General features: G+C 42.3%; 1 protein-coding gene across 3 annotated transcripts in view; it reads left to right on the top strand.

The window, feature by feature from the left end:
• Positions 1-17,854, top strand: part of NUBPL (NUBP iron-sulfur cluster assembly factor, mitochondrial) — a 156,925-nt gene that overhangs the window by 15,569 nt on the left and 123,502 nt on the right. For 2 of the 3 annotated variants that reach the window (XM_006116358.5, XM_014570136.4), the window contains exon 4: positions 13,624-13,714. The exons of the other annotated variant lie outside the window; for it this stretch is intronic. In XM_006116358.5, coding sequence (XP_006116420.3) covers positions 13,624-13,714 — 91 coding nt within the window. The remainder of the gene's footprint in view (positions 1-13,623; positions 13,715-17,854) is intronic. 3 annotated transcript variants of the gene reach the window in all.

The raw sequence follows: 17,854 nt of genomic DNA, 5'->3' as shown, positions 1-17,854 counted from the left end.
GGGGGTCTCCGTGGACCACCTTGATTTTCATGCACACCTGCTCCTGGGTGGCCAGGCTGGCAGCTCTCCTGCCCTAGACGGCCGCTTTCCTGTGCCTAGTGCGGCGGTCGTGGACAAGGTCCACGATGTCCGCACTAGACCAGGCGGGTGCCCGCCTCTTGCGGTCCCGGGCAAGCTCCCGGGAGCTGCCAGCCTGGTCCCGGGAAGAGGGGGAGGGCTGGGGAGCATCGAGTGGCTGGCTTGAGCCGTGCCAGGTGCAGGGTCTGCTGGCTGGGTGCTGGCAGGCTTGCACCTGGCACGGGCACCGTAGCCAGCCCGTGCCCCTTTAAGAGGTCCGGGGCTGGGAGGGGGGCAATAGAGTTTCCCTGGTGTTGGCCAAAGTGGCCACCAGGGAAAGCCTGGGAGGGCTAGCCTCCCACTAGTTCGAATTAAGGGGCTACACATCCCTTAATTCGAATTAGTAAGTTCGAACTAGGCTTAGTCTTCGTAGAATGAGGTTTACCTAGTTCGAACTAAGCGCTCCGCTAGTTTGAATTAAGTTCGAACTAGCGGAGCGCTAGTGTAGCGCCTATCAAAGTTAATTCAAACTAACGTCCCTTAGTTCGAATTAACTTTGTAGTGTAGACATACCCTCAGATATTTACTTGCATTTTCCTTTCACTGCCATATTGAACTTGCATGTCTGACTCAGTTTTCTTACCTTGTGTATTTTTCTGTTTCTTACATTGTTTGCTTTCCCATTGTTTCTGCCTCTCCTCGCTTTATATTTTATCTCTGGTCAACCTCTTGTACTCATCTCTTAGATTAGTGTCTTCCTTTTGTACTCTCCTTCAACTTTGTACACTTATCACTCAGCTCAGTATTTCATCCACTATCAACCTTGGCTTCTTTGTTTGGCTCTCAGTAATTGCATTTTTGAAACTCTTCACCTCTATTTAACATTTATTTTTTTCCACCAAGGATGTAATGTTTTTCTGCATGCCTTTTTCTTTTTGATGACGTTTGGTTCTTTCATTTTGTCCATGTCATAGATCTTAGTTCTCTGCACTTGGTACTAAGTCTCAATATCATTGATATCAATACTAATTTATGATCTGATCTGATACTGGCCACGAACGATCTGCATGACAGTACTCGATTTCAATCGGCGATTGACAAATGCTAAGTCTGTCATCTTGATAGAAATGTAGCCGTGTTAGTCTGGGGTAGCTGAAGCAAAATGCAGGACAATGTAGCACTTTAAAGACTAACAAGATGGTTTATTAGATGATGAGCTTTCGTGGGCCAGACCCACTTCCTCAGATCAAATAGTGGAAGAAAGTAGTCACAACCATATATACCAAAGGATACAATTTAAAAAAAATGAACAAATATGAAAAGGACAAATCACATTGCAGAACAGGAGGGGGATGCGGGGGGGTGGGAAGGGGGAGGAAGGAAGGTAAGTGTCTGTGAATTGCTGATATTAAAGGTAGGGAGAGTGGGATGTTTGTGAGTTAATGGTATTACAGGTGATAATTGGGGAAACTGTCTTGGTAATGGGTGAGAAAGTTCAAAGACTTGTTAAGTCCTTGTTGGTAAGTGTCGAATTTTAACATGAATGACAGTTCAGAGGATTCCCTTTCAAGTGCAGATGTAAAAGGACTTTGTAGCAGAATGCAGGTGGCTAAGTCATTCGCCAAAGGATTAATGCCCACAAAACAGATATCAGACAAGATCACAAAGAGAAAACAGTTTCTTGCCACTTTAACCAGAAAGGACACTCTCTAAATGACTTAGCCACCTGCATTCTGCTACAAAGACCTTTTACATCTGCACTTGAAAGGGAATCCTCTGAACTGTCATTCATGTTAAAATTCGACACTTACCAACAAGGACTTAACAAGTCTTTGAACTTTCTCACCCATTACCAAGACAGTTTCCCCAATTATCACCTGTAATACCATTAACTCACAAACATCCCACTCTCCCTACCTTTAATATCAGCAATTCACAGACACTTACCTTCCTTCCTCCCCCTTCCCACCCCCCCGCATCCCCCTCCTGTTCTGCAATGTGATTTGTCCTTTTCATATTTGTTCATTTTTTTTAAATTGTATCCTTTGGTATATATGGTTGTGACTACTTTCTTCCACTATTTGATCTGAGGAAGTGGGTCTGGCCCACGAAAGCTCATCATCTAATAAACCATCTTGTTAGTCTTTAAAGTGCTACATTGTCCTGCATTTTGCTTCTGTCATCTTGATTTCTCTCATCCTCTTCCTCTGCAACTTGCTTTGTTAAAATAGCTTATTTGTTGTCACAAGGTTGTTGATTAGGCAGAAACTTAGTGGCCCTTCTTTTGTTTTCTTTGCTGAGTCCAAATGTGTGTTATTGCTGGAGCCCAGGAATTGCAGTCCAGTCCTACTTTTGCATTAAAATCTCCTATATCTATTACACGTTTGTCTTAAGTGTATGAGGAAGAATCAGGTGAAATGCTGTAAAATCCTGGCTTGCCTTGGGCTTTAGCACCAAATCCCTGCTTGCCTTTGGCTTTAGCACCACAATCATCTCTTCCTGATGTCATTATCTTGTATTCATCATGTTATTATTGCCTTCTGCCTTCCCATCTCATTTCACATAGACCAATGGTTTCCTGTTCTGCATGCTATTGTGTTTGTTTTGATCACATTCTTTTTACCCTCCCTCCCCCAACTCAGCTTCTGAATGATGAACACGGTGGCCATTGCTCATTTGTGACCAAGTTGGCATTCTTTTGTTTCTCATGCCGTTCTTCAATTGGTTTCAGTTGTCCAATAATTGCCAAGTATTGGACCATAATTTCTTGGCTTTTTTGCTGATCGATGTATCGTAATCTCTGCTACAGTGCTGTAAACTATCCATTAGATTGCTGCAGCACTGTTTCTGCCTTTGTTACACTTCTGGAACTTGTTTTGTTAACTTCACTGTTGGAGACTTCTGTACACCTACCCTTAGTAAGTATAGCATTCAAGGCTAGTTTCCAGGTTGTAATGATGTGGTGAACACACAGCTATTTGGGCCACTGGTGAGAGCTGACTGAGTTGCCAGGACCAGCTGCAAGGAAACCAATTCTGCTGGTGTGGCTGTCTGCTCTGTAGTGGCATTACCTTTTGAACTTACTCCATATACAGGCAGTCCCCGGGTTACGTACAAGATAGGGACTGTAGGTTTGTTCTTAAGTTGAATCTGTATGTAAGTCGGAACTGGCATACAGATTGAGCCGCTGCTGAAACTGATCAGTTTCAACAGCGGCTGAATCTGGACACCATTTCTGACTTACATACAGATTCAACTGAAGAACCCCAGGCGTCCCCAAGTCAGCCGTTGCTGAAACTGATCAGCAGCTGATTCCAGGAAGCCCGGGGCAGAGCAACTCTGCCTCGGGCTTCCTGTAGTCAGCTGCTGGTCAGTTTCAGCAGCTGCTGACTTGGGGACGCCTGGGGCAGAGCAGCTCAGGTGCTGCTGGGTTGGTCCAGTAGCGCGGCCGCTCCTCGGCGCTACTGGACCAACCCGGCAGCACCCCAGCTGCTCTGCGCCAGGCGTCCTGATTCAGCCGCTGCTGAAACTGATCAGCAGCGGCTGAATCAGGACTCCTGGGGCAGAGCAGCTGGGGTGCTGCCGGGTTGGTCCAGTAGCGCCAAGGAGCGGTGCTGCGGGACCAATTGGCAGCGCCCCACCTGCTCTGCCACAGGCCCCGGTCTTTGCTCCACGTCTCCCTGGTCTGCTGGGGGGCGGGGGCACTAGCTGCGTCCCCCCCCCCCCAGCAGACCAGGGAGATACGGAGCAAAGCGGTGGAAGACCCGGGCCGGACCGCGGCGCTTCCAGATCAGCGCCGCGGTCCGGCCCGGGTCCTCCGCAGCTTTGCTCAGCGTCTCCCTGGTCTGCTGGCTCCCCCAGCAGACCAGGGAGACGGGGAGCAGCTTTTCTCGCCGTTCGTAACTGCGGATCCGATATAAGTCGGATCTGCGTAACTCGGGGACTGCCTGTACCTTCCTCCCTCCCCCGACTATAACAGAGAAAATTATGTAATTTGAACAGGGGTTTTAATGTAAACAGCTAATGAATCAATCATGTCCAGTATAAAATATTTTTAGGCCAGGCAAGAATGTAGCCTTTGACTCAATGTTGGCTCATCAGAGTTATAGCACCCATGGGTTACCTGTTATAGAGATAGCATTAATTAACCAATCTAAGAATAGCACAAGATCTTGCAGCTATACTGAGATACATAAATTACACTTTTTTTGGTATTGGGAAGTAACTTAAGTTTTATCCTTGTGTCCTATTTTTAATTGCTTTCTTAGTTTTGACAGATAATTCTTCTGGTTCCTTTGATGTCGCAGTAGTTAGTTCCGCTCCGGTAGGAGCACTCCAAAGAATTTTAGGTTTTTATGCCAGATGATTCGTATTCAGACTGGAATGATTATTTATGAAAGCTACATGGCCAGAGACAATTTATTATAGTTGAAACAACTTGACTTAATAGATGCCAGCAATAATAGGACTGAGATTGCTTGTTTATGAGCAGAGTATTTTAGTGAGCAAACACCAGCTGTGCGTGACTAAGGATGGCACAAATCCAGTTGGGAGACTGTATGCTTATCCTGTCACTATGAGGCAAACTCTCTAGTCAGCTGCCTTTTAGAATCTCCTTTTCTTCCCAAGAAGATTTACATTCCTAAGTAAAGAATGAAAGCCTGTTTTATGGTGTGAGGGGCAGAGCAGCCAGGGTAAAACGGTATGGAACAAAATAGTGTATACGTTTGAGCAAATGGCTTCTGCATAAAGTAGTTTGGTTACGTAACAGGCAAGTATTTGATTTAACATATTCTAACCAGTTGTAAAGACCAACTAGATTGGGACCAAATTTGAGCTACTTTTAAACTTGGAGAATATGCTTTGGTTTCCAAAGCAAATCATTCGCTTACAAAGAAACATAAGAACATTTTTATACTAGGGACTTTGGATATTTTGTTGTGTTGTTGTAGAAGGAGCCTAACAGTGGAAGAAATTACGGTAAACATGCACATTTTAAACAAATGTTTTATTATCTTCATTATCAGACAGTGAAATGACAAATACATTGCCTCATAGTTTAGGAGAAACGGAGAAGAGTTAATGATTAGCTAAATGTAGAAGGACAGCAAACACAGTTACAGAAAAAGCATATTTAAATTAGAAGACCATATTGAAAACCAATAGGGAAGAACTTTTAGATGAACAATAAATATATATATTTGTAAACTTAGTGTAACTAGAGGTAGTAATTGTGGGTTTTGTTTGATTTAAGACAAATCTGTGCTAGAGGAAAAAGTAAATTGTTCATAGTTCATCTTTTTTTGTTCGATCATTGCAGTGAAGTTAGTCCAGCATAAAGCAGGATGAATCTCTCTCGCCACATGTATACATAGCAACCGTTTTTTGTAAAATGACAAAGACATTTTGTATTTATTTCAATACAGGTGTCTGAAATAACCAGCATGTGTGTGGTTTGGGGGCATGCCCAACACTTCCCCACCCACCCCCAAAAAAGTTTATTTTAAGCATATTATGGATCCTCTCCTGCAGTCTGTGGTACATAAAACATTCATTAAAGTAATTTGATGTGTACTTGTCTCAGGATTCCTTTCTTGGTGTTCATGCTTGAGAGCCCTCCTCTAAGAGCAGGCTATTACTTGACTGCACCTTCTAGGGTATGAGATGTACCCACATTTTTTTAAATAACAGAATGGAGATTAAATTCTTTCCTCTTCTACTGAAAGCATACATCAAATTACCTCACATCCATTGAGCATGAGAGATTAGAAATATGAAAAGCAGTTCAGGATATCTTGAGGTAACAGTAGCAGTAAACCAAGAAATCCTGAAGTATTTGGATTTTGCATATTAATTAATTTACATAATACTTTTATAAATGTTTCTAATCTATAAAGTCTGTTTGGTAATCCATGCATGAGAAGCACTTCAGAATATGGGTGAAAGAAAATTTTCATTTGAAATTCAAGGAAAACTGTTTTTTTCCCCCTTTGTATCATTAAAATCAGCTGTTGGAAAGTTTAGCGCACAAATTGAGTTGAGTGGCCGAACACTTATAATGGGAAGAATAGTTTATGTTCCATTTCTACCCTTCTTCTCCCAGAGTCTGTAGCATTGCTAATTACAAGGTTCTCTCTCTCTCTCTCTCTCTCTCTCTCTAATATTTTTTTTGGCTAATAGAGTAAGGAGATTTTGTTTGCTATTGATGTTAGTAATATTAGTATCCTGCTGTAAATATGGAAGAAAATTTAAAAGACTTGGACTTCTCAGCTTAGAAAAGAGGAGACTAAGGGGGGATATGATAGAGATCTACAAAATCATGACTGGTATGGAAAAAGTGAATAAGGAAAACTTATTTACTTACTCCCACAATATAAGAACTAAGGGTCACCAAATGAAATTAATAGGCAGCAGGTTTAAAACAAACAAAAGGAAGCTGTTCTTCACCTAGTGCATAGTCAACCTGTGGAACTCCTTGCCAGAGGATGCGGTGAAGGCTTGAACTTTAATAGGGTTCAAAAAAGCACTAGATAGATTCATGGATGTTAGGTCCATCAATGGCTATTATCCAGGATAGGTAGGAGTGGTATCGCTAGCCTCTCTTTCTGTAAAGGTGGGTGACAGGGGAGGGATCACGTGAGGATTCCCTGTTGTGATCCCTCCCTCTGGGGCATCTGGTATTGGCCACTGTCGGCAGACAGAATACTGGGCTAGATGGACCATTGGTCTGACCCAGTACGGCCGTTCTTATGTTCTTTTGTGTAATTGATTGGGAGGTGTTAATTATAGTTGACCAAGAGGTTTTTGGTAGTGCTGAGAGAGGCAAGAAAATGACAAGTCTCATATGGGTCAGCTTCTATTTCAGGTTGCTGCTGACCTACAAGTGAGAGACTGAACTAATTTCCTAATCCTATATTTGTTTTATTACATTAGGACATTTTAAATATTTATACTTTTCCATGAAAATCATTGGTAAAAATAGTAGTTCTACTTTAGAAAGGCACAGTTTTAAAAAATAAGTTTCTTCTAGTGCCTTAAATTATCATTTATTTTTGAATACAGATTTAATATATGTGCATTACATACAGGTCAGTATGTGAGAAACTGGATGAACAGCTCTGATAAATAAATGTTTAAAAAAGTGTGTTACCGTGGTATAGACTTATGATGTCTTCTCTTGAGCCTGTGGGGATTTAGAGCATTGTGAAAAAGTTGGAAGAGATGCTTCAGCTTGTGCCAGTCCTAGAAGATTCCCTGGTAGCTGCAGTAAGGTTTTGCCAGTGTAATTAAAATAGAATAAAGGATTGATATTAGTACACCAGAGGTACTTGGCTATCCCAAATGAAAGGTTGGAGGAAAAAATAAAAGCTCACTCAGTAAGGCCAACCTTTTCTGTGCAAGCTGCTGCTTGGGGAGATGTGAACCCTCCCAGCATATGGGATTAAATGGCTTGGCAAAGAAAAGCCTACACTACGGTGTCTACAATGATGTTCTGCCAATGTTTTAAGCAGGGGCTCCCCAAGAGACCTTTGTTATAAGTGTTTGACAAACCGCATACCAGAGGTTTCTGTGCTTGCAGAACAGAGAGGTTAAGCAACTGGAGAATCTTTTGTGAGGTTTTTTTGTGTGTTACTACAAAAGAACGTCATTTTCACCATAACCCTAGAAAGAGGCAAAATTGCGAAAACGATAAGGAGTCCTGTAGCACCTTATAGACTAACAGATGTATTGGAGCATAAGCTTTCATGGGCAAAGACCCACTTCGTCAGATGCATCTGACAAAGTGGGTCTTTGCCCACGAAAGCTTATGCTCCAGTACATGTTAGTCTATAAGATGCTACAGGATTTCTTGTCGCTTTTGCAGATCCAGACTAACACGGCTACCCCTCTGATACTTGACACCATGCCAGGCCCTACATTTAGCCGTATGGAGTGGAAATCCATCAACCTCATGAAGAAACTTGCACAAGTACAGACAGATATCTTTCTCTCCAAATGCAAACGGATGGACATCATACCAAATGGACTGAAGGTGAAAAATTCATTGCTATCTACATATTGCACAGACCACAGTGAGAGATTATGCCCTACACTATCAAAGAAACTGAGGAACCACCTGATCAGCATCCTGTACAGCAAACAGGAGAACCTCAAAAAAGAGCATTCCAATCTGGAGACTTTCATAAAAAACCAACCTTCCACACAAACGGACTTTACTAAAATTAGACAGGAGATCCACAATACACACTTCACTTCTCTACAGAGGAAAAAGTACTATAAGCTGTCTAAAATCCTACCTGCCACTTGGGGCCACAATAGTGGCACCCCTAACTCACCCAGCAATATCCTCAATCTATCCAGCTACACACTCAGCCCGGCAGAAGAGTCTGTTCTATCTCAGGGACTCTCTCTTTGCTCCACCACTTCCACAAACATGATAAAGTTCTGTGGTAATTTGAAAGCCTACTATTGCAGTCTCTGACTCAGAGTACTTTCAGCACAACACTGAACAGCGCACTGACACACAGATACCCTCCCACCAACAGCACAAGAACAACAACTCCACATGGACTCCTCCTAAGGATTGAAATGACAGTCTGGACCTATACATAGAATGCTTCTGCTGATGTGCACAGGCAGAAATTGTGGAAAAACAGCATCGCTTGCCTCAAAACCTCAGTCGTGCAGAAAGCAATGCTGTCCACAGCCTCAGAAACAACTCTGACATTATAATCAAAGAGGCTCATAAAGGAGGTGGTGGTGTCGTCATGAACAGGCCTGACTATCTAAAGGAGGCTGCCAGACAACTCTCGAATACCAAATTCTACAGGCCACTTTCCTCAGATCCCACTGAGGGATACACTAAGAAACTGTACCATCTGCTCAGGACACTCCCTATGCAAGCACAGGAACAAATCAACATAACCTTGGAGCCCTGACTGGGGTTATTCTATGTATTACTCAAGATCTACAAACCTGGAAATCCTGGATGCCCCCATCATCTCGGGCATTGGCACTCTCACTGAAGGACTGTCTGGATTTGTGGACTCTCTACTCAGACCCTATGCTACCAGCACTCCCAGCTATGTCTGTGACACCACTGATTTCCTGAGAAAACTACAATGCATTGGTAATCTTCCAGAAAACACCATCCTAGCCACCATGGATGTAGAGGCTCTCTACACAAACATCACACACACAGATGGAATACACAAACATCGCACACACAGATGGAATACAAGCTGTCAGGAACAGTATCTTTGATGATGCCACAGCACAACTGGTGGTTGAGCTCTGTGACTTTATCCTCACACACAACTATTTCAAATTTGGTGACAATATATACCTCCAGACCAGTGGCACCGCTATGGGCACCTGCAGGCCCCACAATATGCCAATATTTTTATGGCTGACCTGGAACAACACTTCCTCAGCTCTTGTCCACTCACGCCCCTTCTCTACCTACGCTACATTGATAACATCTTCATCATCTGGACCCCTGGGAAGGAGACTCTGGAAGAATTCCACCACAATTTCAACAGCTTCCACTCCGCCATCAACCTCAGCCTAGACCAGTCTACACAGGAAGTTCACTTCCTGGACACCACGGTACAAATAAGTGACAGTCACATAAACACCACCCTATAGCGAAAACCTACTGACCGCTATGCCTACCTTCATGCCTCCAGCTTCCATCCCGGACACACTACATGATCCATTGTCTACAGCCCAGTACTGAGGAACAACCACATTTGCTCCAATCCCTCTACACAGAGACCAACACCTACAAGATCTTTAACAAACATTCTTGAAACTACGATACCCACACGAGGAAGTAAAGAAACAGATCAACAGAGCCAGACATGTACCCAGAAGCCTTCTGCTGTGGGACAAGATCAAAAAAGAAACCAACAGAACACCGCTAGCCATCACCTACAGTCCTCAGCTAAAACCTCTACAACTCATCCTGGACAACAATTCCTCACTTTCAAAGGCCTTGGGAGGCAGGCTAGTCCTTGCCCACAGACAGCCCGTCAACCGGAAGCATATTCTCACCAGCAACTATACACCGCACCACAGTAACGCTAACTCAGGAACCAATCCCTGCAACAAACCTTGGTGCCAACTCTGCCCACATATCTACACCAGCAACACCATTGCAGGACCTAACCAGATCAGCCATACTGCCACTGGCTCATTCATCTGCACATCTACCAATGTAATATGTGCCATCAATGCCCCTCTGTTATATACATTGGCCAAACTGGACAGTCCCTATGCAAAAGAATAAATGGATACAAATCAGATATTAGGAATGGCAATATACAAAAACCTGCAGGAGAACATTTCAATCTCCTTGGACACACAATAGCAGATTTAAAGGTAGCCATCCTGCAGCAAAAAACCTTCAGGACCAGACTTCAGAGAAACTGCTGAGCTGCAGTTCTTCTGCTAATTTGATACCATCAGCTCAGGATTAAACAAAGACTGTGAATGGCTAGCCAATTACAAAAGCAGTTTCTCCTCTCTTGGTGTTCACACCTCCAGATCAGCTGCTAGAAGTGGGCCTCATCCTCCCTGATTGAATTTACCTCGTTATCTCTAGCCTGATTCTTGCCTGCATATTTATATCTGCCTCTGGAAATTTCCACTATGTGCATCTGACGAAGTGGGTCTTTGCCCATGAAAGCTTATGCTCCAATACATCTGTTAGTCTATAAGGTGCTACAGGACTCCTTGTCACTTTTGCAGATCCAGATTAACATGTTTGAGGTGTGAAGAGAGTGTGTAATCTCTTCACTCCGAAGGCACAATATTTGCCGTTCATGAGTACTTTTAATTCCAGGATAAAAAGATCTCTGGTAGAGATGGCTTGGCTATATGTCAAGAGGGCATGAATTCAGTGGCAGTGAAATGATCTTAAAACCTTCACTTGGCTAAGTGTGAAGTCAAAATTGCAGTAAGGAGCTTTTTCCACAAGTCCAAGAACTCATTCCATTACTTCACTGGATGTTCATGGGACTTGTTGCAAAAAATCCACAAAAAACAGTGCAAAGAAGAATGTCAGTAAATTTTAAAGTAGTAGATAGGTTCTGCCACAAATATTTACTTTGATTTCTGAAGTAATTAGGTGGCACATCCCTAAAATGATGTTGTGATGAGTTCGATTAGTGGCTGACATGGATAAAAGGACTGAGTCAGAAATCTGTATAATCTTTTAAAATATGCGTTTTGTTAAAGAACAAAGAAGCACAAAAGCTGTTGTGGTGCCTTTGAAATCTTAACATAAAAATGAGGCTTTCCGATCTTTTAAATTGCAGCTTTCATACATTAGGCATGAAACAGTAAATGTGTCAGAGTAACGATAGTATTTTTATAGCTTTCACAAGGTGTTATAAATGTTAAAGAAACAAGTTTAAAAGAAACTACCCTAAATGAGATCTTAAGCTTTCATCTGTGTGATGACGTATGCTGTTTTGTCTGCCAGTCTGCAGATAAAAAAATATTGAAGAATTGAGATCAGAATATCGTGTTGTCACAAACTAATTTGAGTTTATGGGTGCATTATTTTTTATTTAAAGATCACAGCCGTGATTTATAGCAATAGGTTTTCACTTTTCATCACTACTAATTCTTCATGAAATACTTTTGCAGCATATAAACCTAACTTCTTTAAAAATTGATTCAGTATTATTGCTGTGTTTCTGAATTCTGTTATCATAATATACAATTTCTAATTCTGCTGACTCATAACCTAGTAGTAGTGCTAAACACATTGACAAACTTAACATTCATTTGCACATATTTTTATGAATTAACATCTGCTTCTTCAAAAATTAAACATGGCTAAAATTATGTACACAGAATTCAGAATAATTTAACGGAACTAAATATGTATAGTTTTGATTCAAGTACATTTTTCAGAAATTTAATTCATTTTACTTGGAAAATTTGATTGTCAGACACTATTTTGTATTATAACATTCATAGTAACCTGAATGGCATTGTGGATGTAACTTCATATTTTGAAATGTTGCTCAAGGCTGGAGACACACTACTGTATTAAGTTGTAAGATATTTCTAAGATGCTCAGTAGAAACCTCTGTATACTCAAAAGCACAAATATGATGATTATTTTGGAGAGCTCAACTGTCTTACCCTACTTCTCATGACAGATGTGATATAGTGGCAAGGTCTCTTATTAAGACTAGGGATGTCACCATGTAGATGACTACATGAGTGCTGTATCAGAGGCAGCAAGGGGGTGGGGGGGGGGGGGGAGCTGGTGCCTGGAAGGAACTAGCTTAAAAGCCTGATCCCTGCAAGCACTGGAGCCGCCTGTCTCCCCCACCCTGCACTGCTGCCGCTGACGGAGAGGCAGCAGCGTGGAGGGTGAGGCGGGTAGGCCGGAGCCAATACAGGCTGGGAGCTGACTTTCAAACCAGCTCTCCGCACATATAGGCTCCCGCGGACCTATCTTTTTCCTTCCTCCCCCAGATGCCTCCTACAGAGGCAGGTCGGGGGGGGAGGGGGAAGGGAGGCAGGAGGTGGTGCTGGGCACAGCCCAGAGGGTTTCCCCCAGCACTAGCTCTATAGTGCTGCCTATCCCTCCCCCCTGCACCGCTGCCTCTGTCTGCGATCCTTGGCCCTCCGTGAACAGAGGCTGTTCTGCGGCAGCAGCTCCTGCAGATGGAGGCTGCTTCTGCATCCCATGGATTAGTCTTTGTCCATGGGGAGCTCAGACTCCCAGTGAACAGGGGCTACTGCCACCTCACGATGCTGCCTCTGTATTAGAAACAGCAACTGCAGGGTGGTAGGCAGGGAGCTGCGCAGGGAGCTGGTTTTTAAATTTGCTTCCCCCCATGGACCGGCTCCCGCTTTACACCCCGAACTGCTGCCTCTGTACTAGCTGCTGGCTAGTACATGGAGCTATTGCATAATTGTGTAATGGATAAAATTTCATGTGGTAACATGATTATTCAGTTGCGTGATATCTAACATCCTAATTAAGATTTCATTCAAAATAAATACTAATAAATACCAGCTAAAGACCATTAGCAGCCTGATTGCAAGTGACTAAAGTCAGTTGAAAAGCTCATTGAATTCAGTAGACTTTAAAATTGGTCCAAATTTTGTTTGCTTATGTACATCTTGATCAGAGGTGAAAGGAAGCTCCCACAAGAGCAGGCTGAGCAGTGCAGAAGCCAGCACTGTGCTATTTAAAGAGCTGGCAAGGACCTAGGTTGAAATAGGACAGTACCTGAAAGAAATTTTAAGTTACTTTCACCCCGGTCTTGATTTTACAAGATACTCATTCATTGTGTGAGGATACTGGTTATTGATAAACTAACTAGTTCTTGCAATTGAATCTAGCAGCTCAAACCCTATAGGGACAATATCATCCTCCTTGCTTCATATGCAACTGAGGAAAAGGAGTGAACAGTGTTTAAATTATGGTTGAGATGAAGATCATACATATATTTCCTCTTTGAAACGGTGCTCAACTGAATTATTTTTCTTGAAACAGTAAAAATGTGTTGATCTTCACCATTTTTGGTCCTGCAGACAAAAGCAGTGGGTTTGCTTGATGCAGATATTTATGGCCCTTCAATTCCAAAGATGATGAATTTGAAAGGATATCCAGAATTATCACCAAGTAAGTGTAAATTTACCTATTTTTTTATTTAAAATATCTAAAGGGGAATCTGAAGTTCTTAAAATAATTTTCATAATTTGAAACAGTCTTATTTGCTTTAATATTTTTTGTATTTGGTGGTCAGACCTCAATCATACAGTATTTCCTAAAAATCCACCATTATTTTAAGTACTATGTAGAATGACCACAAATATTAAAATGAAGACTTGGAGCTTCCATTTTTGTTTTCTTTGATTATTGTTTGTTGTTCAAATGAACTTGTTTTCAACCCTAACACTTGAAATACATCTAGGGACAAGGAGAAAGGTGTTTATGATAGTTAAAGATGTTGGATATAATACATTTGCCTGTCCCTTCCCTTAATACTCTGGGGCTAGATTTCTAGCCCACCAGGAAGACTTTGGTGGGAGAGTTTCCCTGGGGTAGGGGAAACATCTGCCTGTGTAAAAATAGCTTAGAATATTGGAAGTATCCCAAAATAGCAGCGCCACATCCAAGGAATGAGTCCACTATTTTGAATTTTTTTCACAATAATGGACGTGCTCATTCTATGAGGAATAAGGGATGGCTCAAAAGAGCACTTTTATTTCAAAATTTAGACGTGCTATGTAGACGTGCCAAATTTTGAAATAGCCTCTTTCAAAATTAAATCGAAAAAAGATACACAATTTGCGCTATGCAAATTGCATATTTTTTTTGATTTTAGAATGCAGTCTAGACGAAGCCAGAGAGAAGGCTTGCAATTGTCAAGGCTATGCTGTGTCTCATTGCCCCATGCAGTTTTCATGTAGCTTGAAGTCAGGCAGCTAAGAATCCAAGAGCCACAATCATTTCCTTGGAAGCATTTCCTCTCCAGAGTGCTCAGGTAAGGCTCAGTTACAGAGGAGAATCTTTCTGTAAAACTGCAGGAACAATATGCATTTAGTGATTGTTTTTTTAAAATCCATTATTAACATAAATGAGCCCATTTATGAAAAATTTAAAAATATTTGGCCACAAACAAAACCCATTTCATCACAATAATACTGTCTACTCAGTGATGACCAAGTGCTGTCATCCAACTGATGAATGGACAAAAGGGCAGTACTACCAACATACAAATTGCTGTGGGCCAGGACGAAATGAGTTCTCACACACCAATTTTAGCTCAAATGGGTTTCAACTTCACCAAGAATTGTTGGTACCCACAATGTTTTTGGAGAAGAATGGATTGCTTTCACTTTTTATCCATACCATTATTTTTGTGCTTAATATGGAATTGTATTAAATGTCCTTTTTCAGATTGCCAAGTCAAGCACTCAAAAGTTAGTGAGTATGCTAAATGTAAGATTTCCTTGTGACCTTATTTTGCCCCTTTGAGCTTCCAGCGTGCACACTTTAAGAAAATATAGATTGTGATCATGTCATTGAATGTTGTAACACAATGCATATACAGTCAGAGGTAAATGTAAGGTTGCATAGGCAGTTGTGAATTTGGCATTTCTTAACTTTGATGTGCTTGACTTGTCAGTGTAAATAGTATGTTTAATATAAGTTTTATATGTAATTTTCTAGTTTTTTAAAGAAAAAAAGTATAACTAGGTTGTTTTATGTACATAACTATAAAAATCCCATATAGCACCAGTGAAGTTTGATCCCTGAATTTCTATCACAGGCGTCGGTTGCAAGAGCTAGAAGACTTGACTGTATTAGCTGTCTATTTGAAAAGGCTGTTGTTGCAGAAGTGGACATGAGCTAATAGTACCAGTTTTGGGGCCTATTTTTGGCTTCTACAGAATCCCTGGGAGTGACATTGGGCTGTGAGGTCATATACAGGGTCCAGAAGACTTAGAGGGAGAGTTTGGTCTGACTTGCTCCCCATCTCATCTGATGTGAAGTAGGAATGTAAGCGACTAGTTGACTACCCTATAAGCCTACTCAACTAGTCCCTTTTCCCCCCTCTCCCATTGCTGCTTTTATATTGGAGGCACAAAGGGAATGGGAGCAGGAGCCGGTCCTGGAGAGAGCTGGCTTAAAAGTCAGTTCCCCCAGCACCATCTCCATGAGGCGGAGGCATGCATGGCAGAGGCGCAGCGGGGGAAATGGTGCAAGTGCGGACCCAATTACTATGCCTCTTGTACATATCAAAGGCAGAGATGCAGAAGGATAGTGAGAGAGCCCTCCTGATCAATTAATTGAATAGTCAATGGAATTTCCATTATCAACCACTTGATTAGCTGATTAATTGAAATTTAACATCCCTAATATGAAGTTGCTTCTGCTCATGTGGTACTTTTAGGAGGGGATGGGATGTTGGGGCCTTACATTGAGTCCAGCTCTCTTTCCCCTCATCTCTCCCACCATTGATTCCCAGTTCTGTGTGTGATGCTGTGACAGTGAACAGCTCAATCTGCTACTTTTAACGAAGAAAAGATTAAGTGGTGATTATATGTGTCCACCTGTAGAAAAACTACTTAACAGTAGGCTCTTCAATCCATCAGTGGAAGTTACAACATGTTTCAGTGGCTGAAAGTTGAAACTAGACTGGAAATTAAGACTGGAAATAAGGCATACATTTTTAACAGTGAGATAGTTAACCATTGGAACAGTTCCATCACAGGCCAGTTTAAAATCAGGACTGGATGTCTTTCCAAAAGATATGCTCTATGATAATGGTCCCCACACTTTTCAGGGTTGTTCCTCTTCTTACCTCTGTCTTTTGCTGCTGAGAGCAGGATCACAGCTCAGAGGCTGGGTTATGAGTGGTGTGTGAACAGGGGTAAGAAGGCCAAGGCTGGGACTGTAGTGTGTGGGGACAGGGAGAGGAAAGCTGGAAGTGGGGCTGCAGCCAGGGGATAAAGCTGAGGGCTGCAGCCAGACAGTATTGGGGGCTGGCAGGGTGCGGCTCTGCTTTGACGAACAGAGCCATGGCCAAGGACTGAGACTGGGGAGGTGGGTGATGGAGCCAAGAGTGTAGCCACAGCTGTGCCACTATGGAGGCCAGCAGCAGGGGCCATGGCTGGATATGGAGCCATGCTTGGGCTGAAGACAGGGCGAGATGTGAGTCTGGCAACTGTGGTTGGGACTTGAGCAGAGCTGGGAGTGGATTGGGGCTTGGGTGGCACTCCCTCTCCACCTTCTATGGGGGCTGGCCCATGCTCTGCTGGGCCCATGCCCCAGAATGATCCTCCCCAGGTCTCCCTATGGAGGTACAGCACCTCACACAGTTGAGGGATCTATGTTGTAGGACTTACCTGTGGGAAGTTCTATTGCCTATATCACAGAGAAGGTCATATTCGAATGAGATTCTCAGACAGAGTCATGACCCTTCAGGAGGGTCATAAGGTTACTATGTGGGGACTGAAAGCTGTCAGCCTCCCCCCCAAATCTCCAGCATCCCTAAGGGTGTGTGTGTGTGTGTGTGTGTGTGTGTGTGTGTGTCTATATGTGTATGTTTGTGTTTATATGTATAGGGGGTTCATAGTCAGAGGTTTAATGTGTAAAAGGGGTCATTAATATCCATGAAGAAAACCTAAGAATCTATGAAAAGCATAGAAATTTAATTTAACTCTCAAGATTTAAAGTTTGTTTTTGAAGTAGACTATAAAAAGCATACTAAAATAGCATTGTTTCTACCTTCAATTGAGGAAAAATAAGAAGAATGAGCATTAAAGGTGTCCGCTATTTACCATGTAGGCAACAATTCCCAGTGTCAGTTGGCTGTTTTTAAGGATGGCATTGCAGCCAAAATTGGAAATTGCTGTTTGTTTTTTATTTAACTCCCCGTCATAACTAAATGTTAATGTCTCTCCTTTTTTAAGATTTCCTTATGAATTTGTTGTGATTAATAAGGCTGAGAGTTACAAAATTTTTACTCCCCTTTTTGGTGCATATATATATATATATTTAAACTAAGTGTGTTCTTCAGGGTCCTGACTGAGCAAAGCAGTTAAGCATGAGCGTAATTCATTCCTGTTCAGTAAAGAATTTAACTATGCACATAACTCCTATTGAAGCCACTGGGTTTTTTGCCTGCTGGATTAGGGTCACAGCATTCAGCACCTTCAACATTGAACCCATAGAGACTGATCCTGTGAAGTACCGATGACCCATTGATTTCAATCTCATCACTCAAGCACACATTGTAGGAATATTGAGGGT

The sequence above is a fragment of the Pelodiscus sinensis genome, chromosome 5 (assembly GCF_052426305.1).
Source record: "Pelodiscus sinensis isolate ZL-2025 chromosome 5, ASM5242630v1, whole genome shotgun sequence".
NCBI classification, from domain to species: domain Eukaryota; kingdom Metazoa; phylum Chordata; order Testudines; family Trionychidae; genus Pelodiscus; species Pelodiscus sinensis.
The sequence above is the reverse complement of the archived record's forward strand: the minus strand, read 5'-3'. Positions and strand labels throughout refer to the sequence as shown.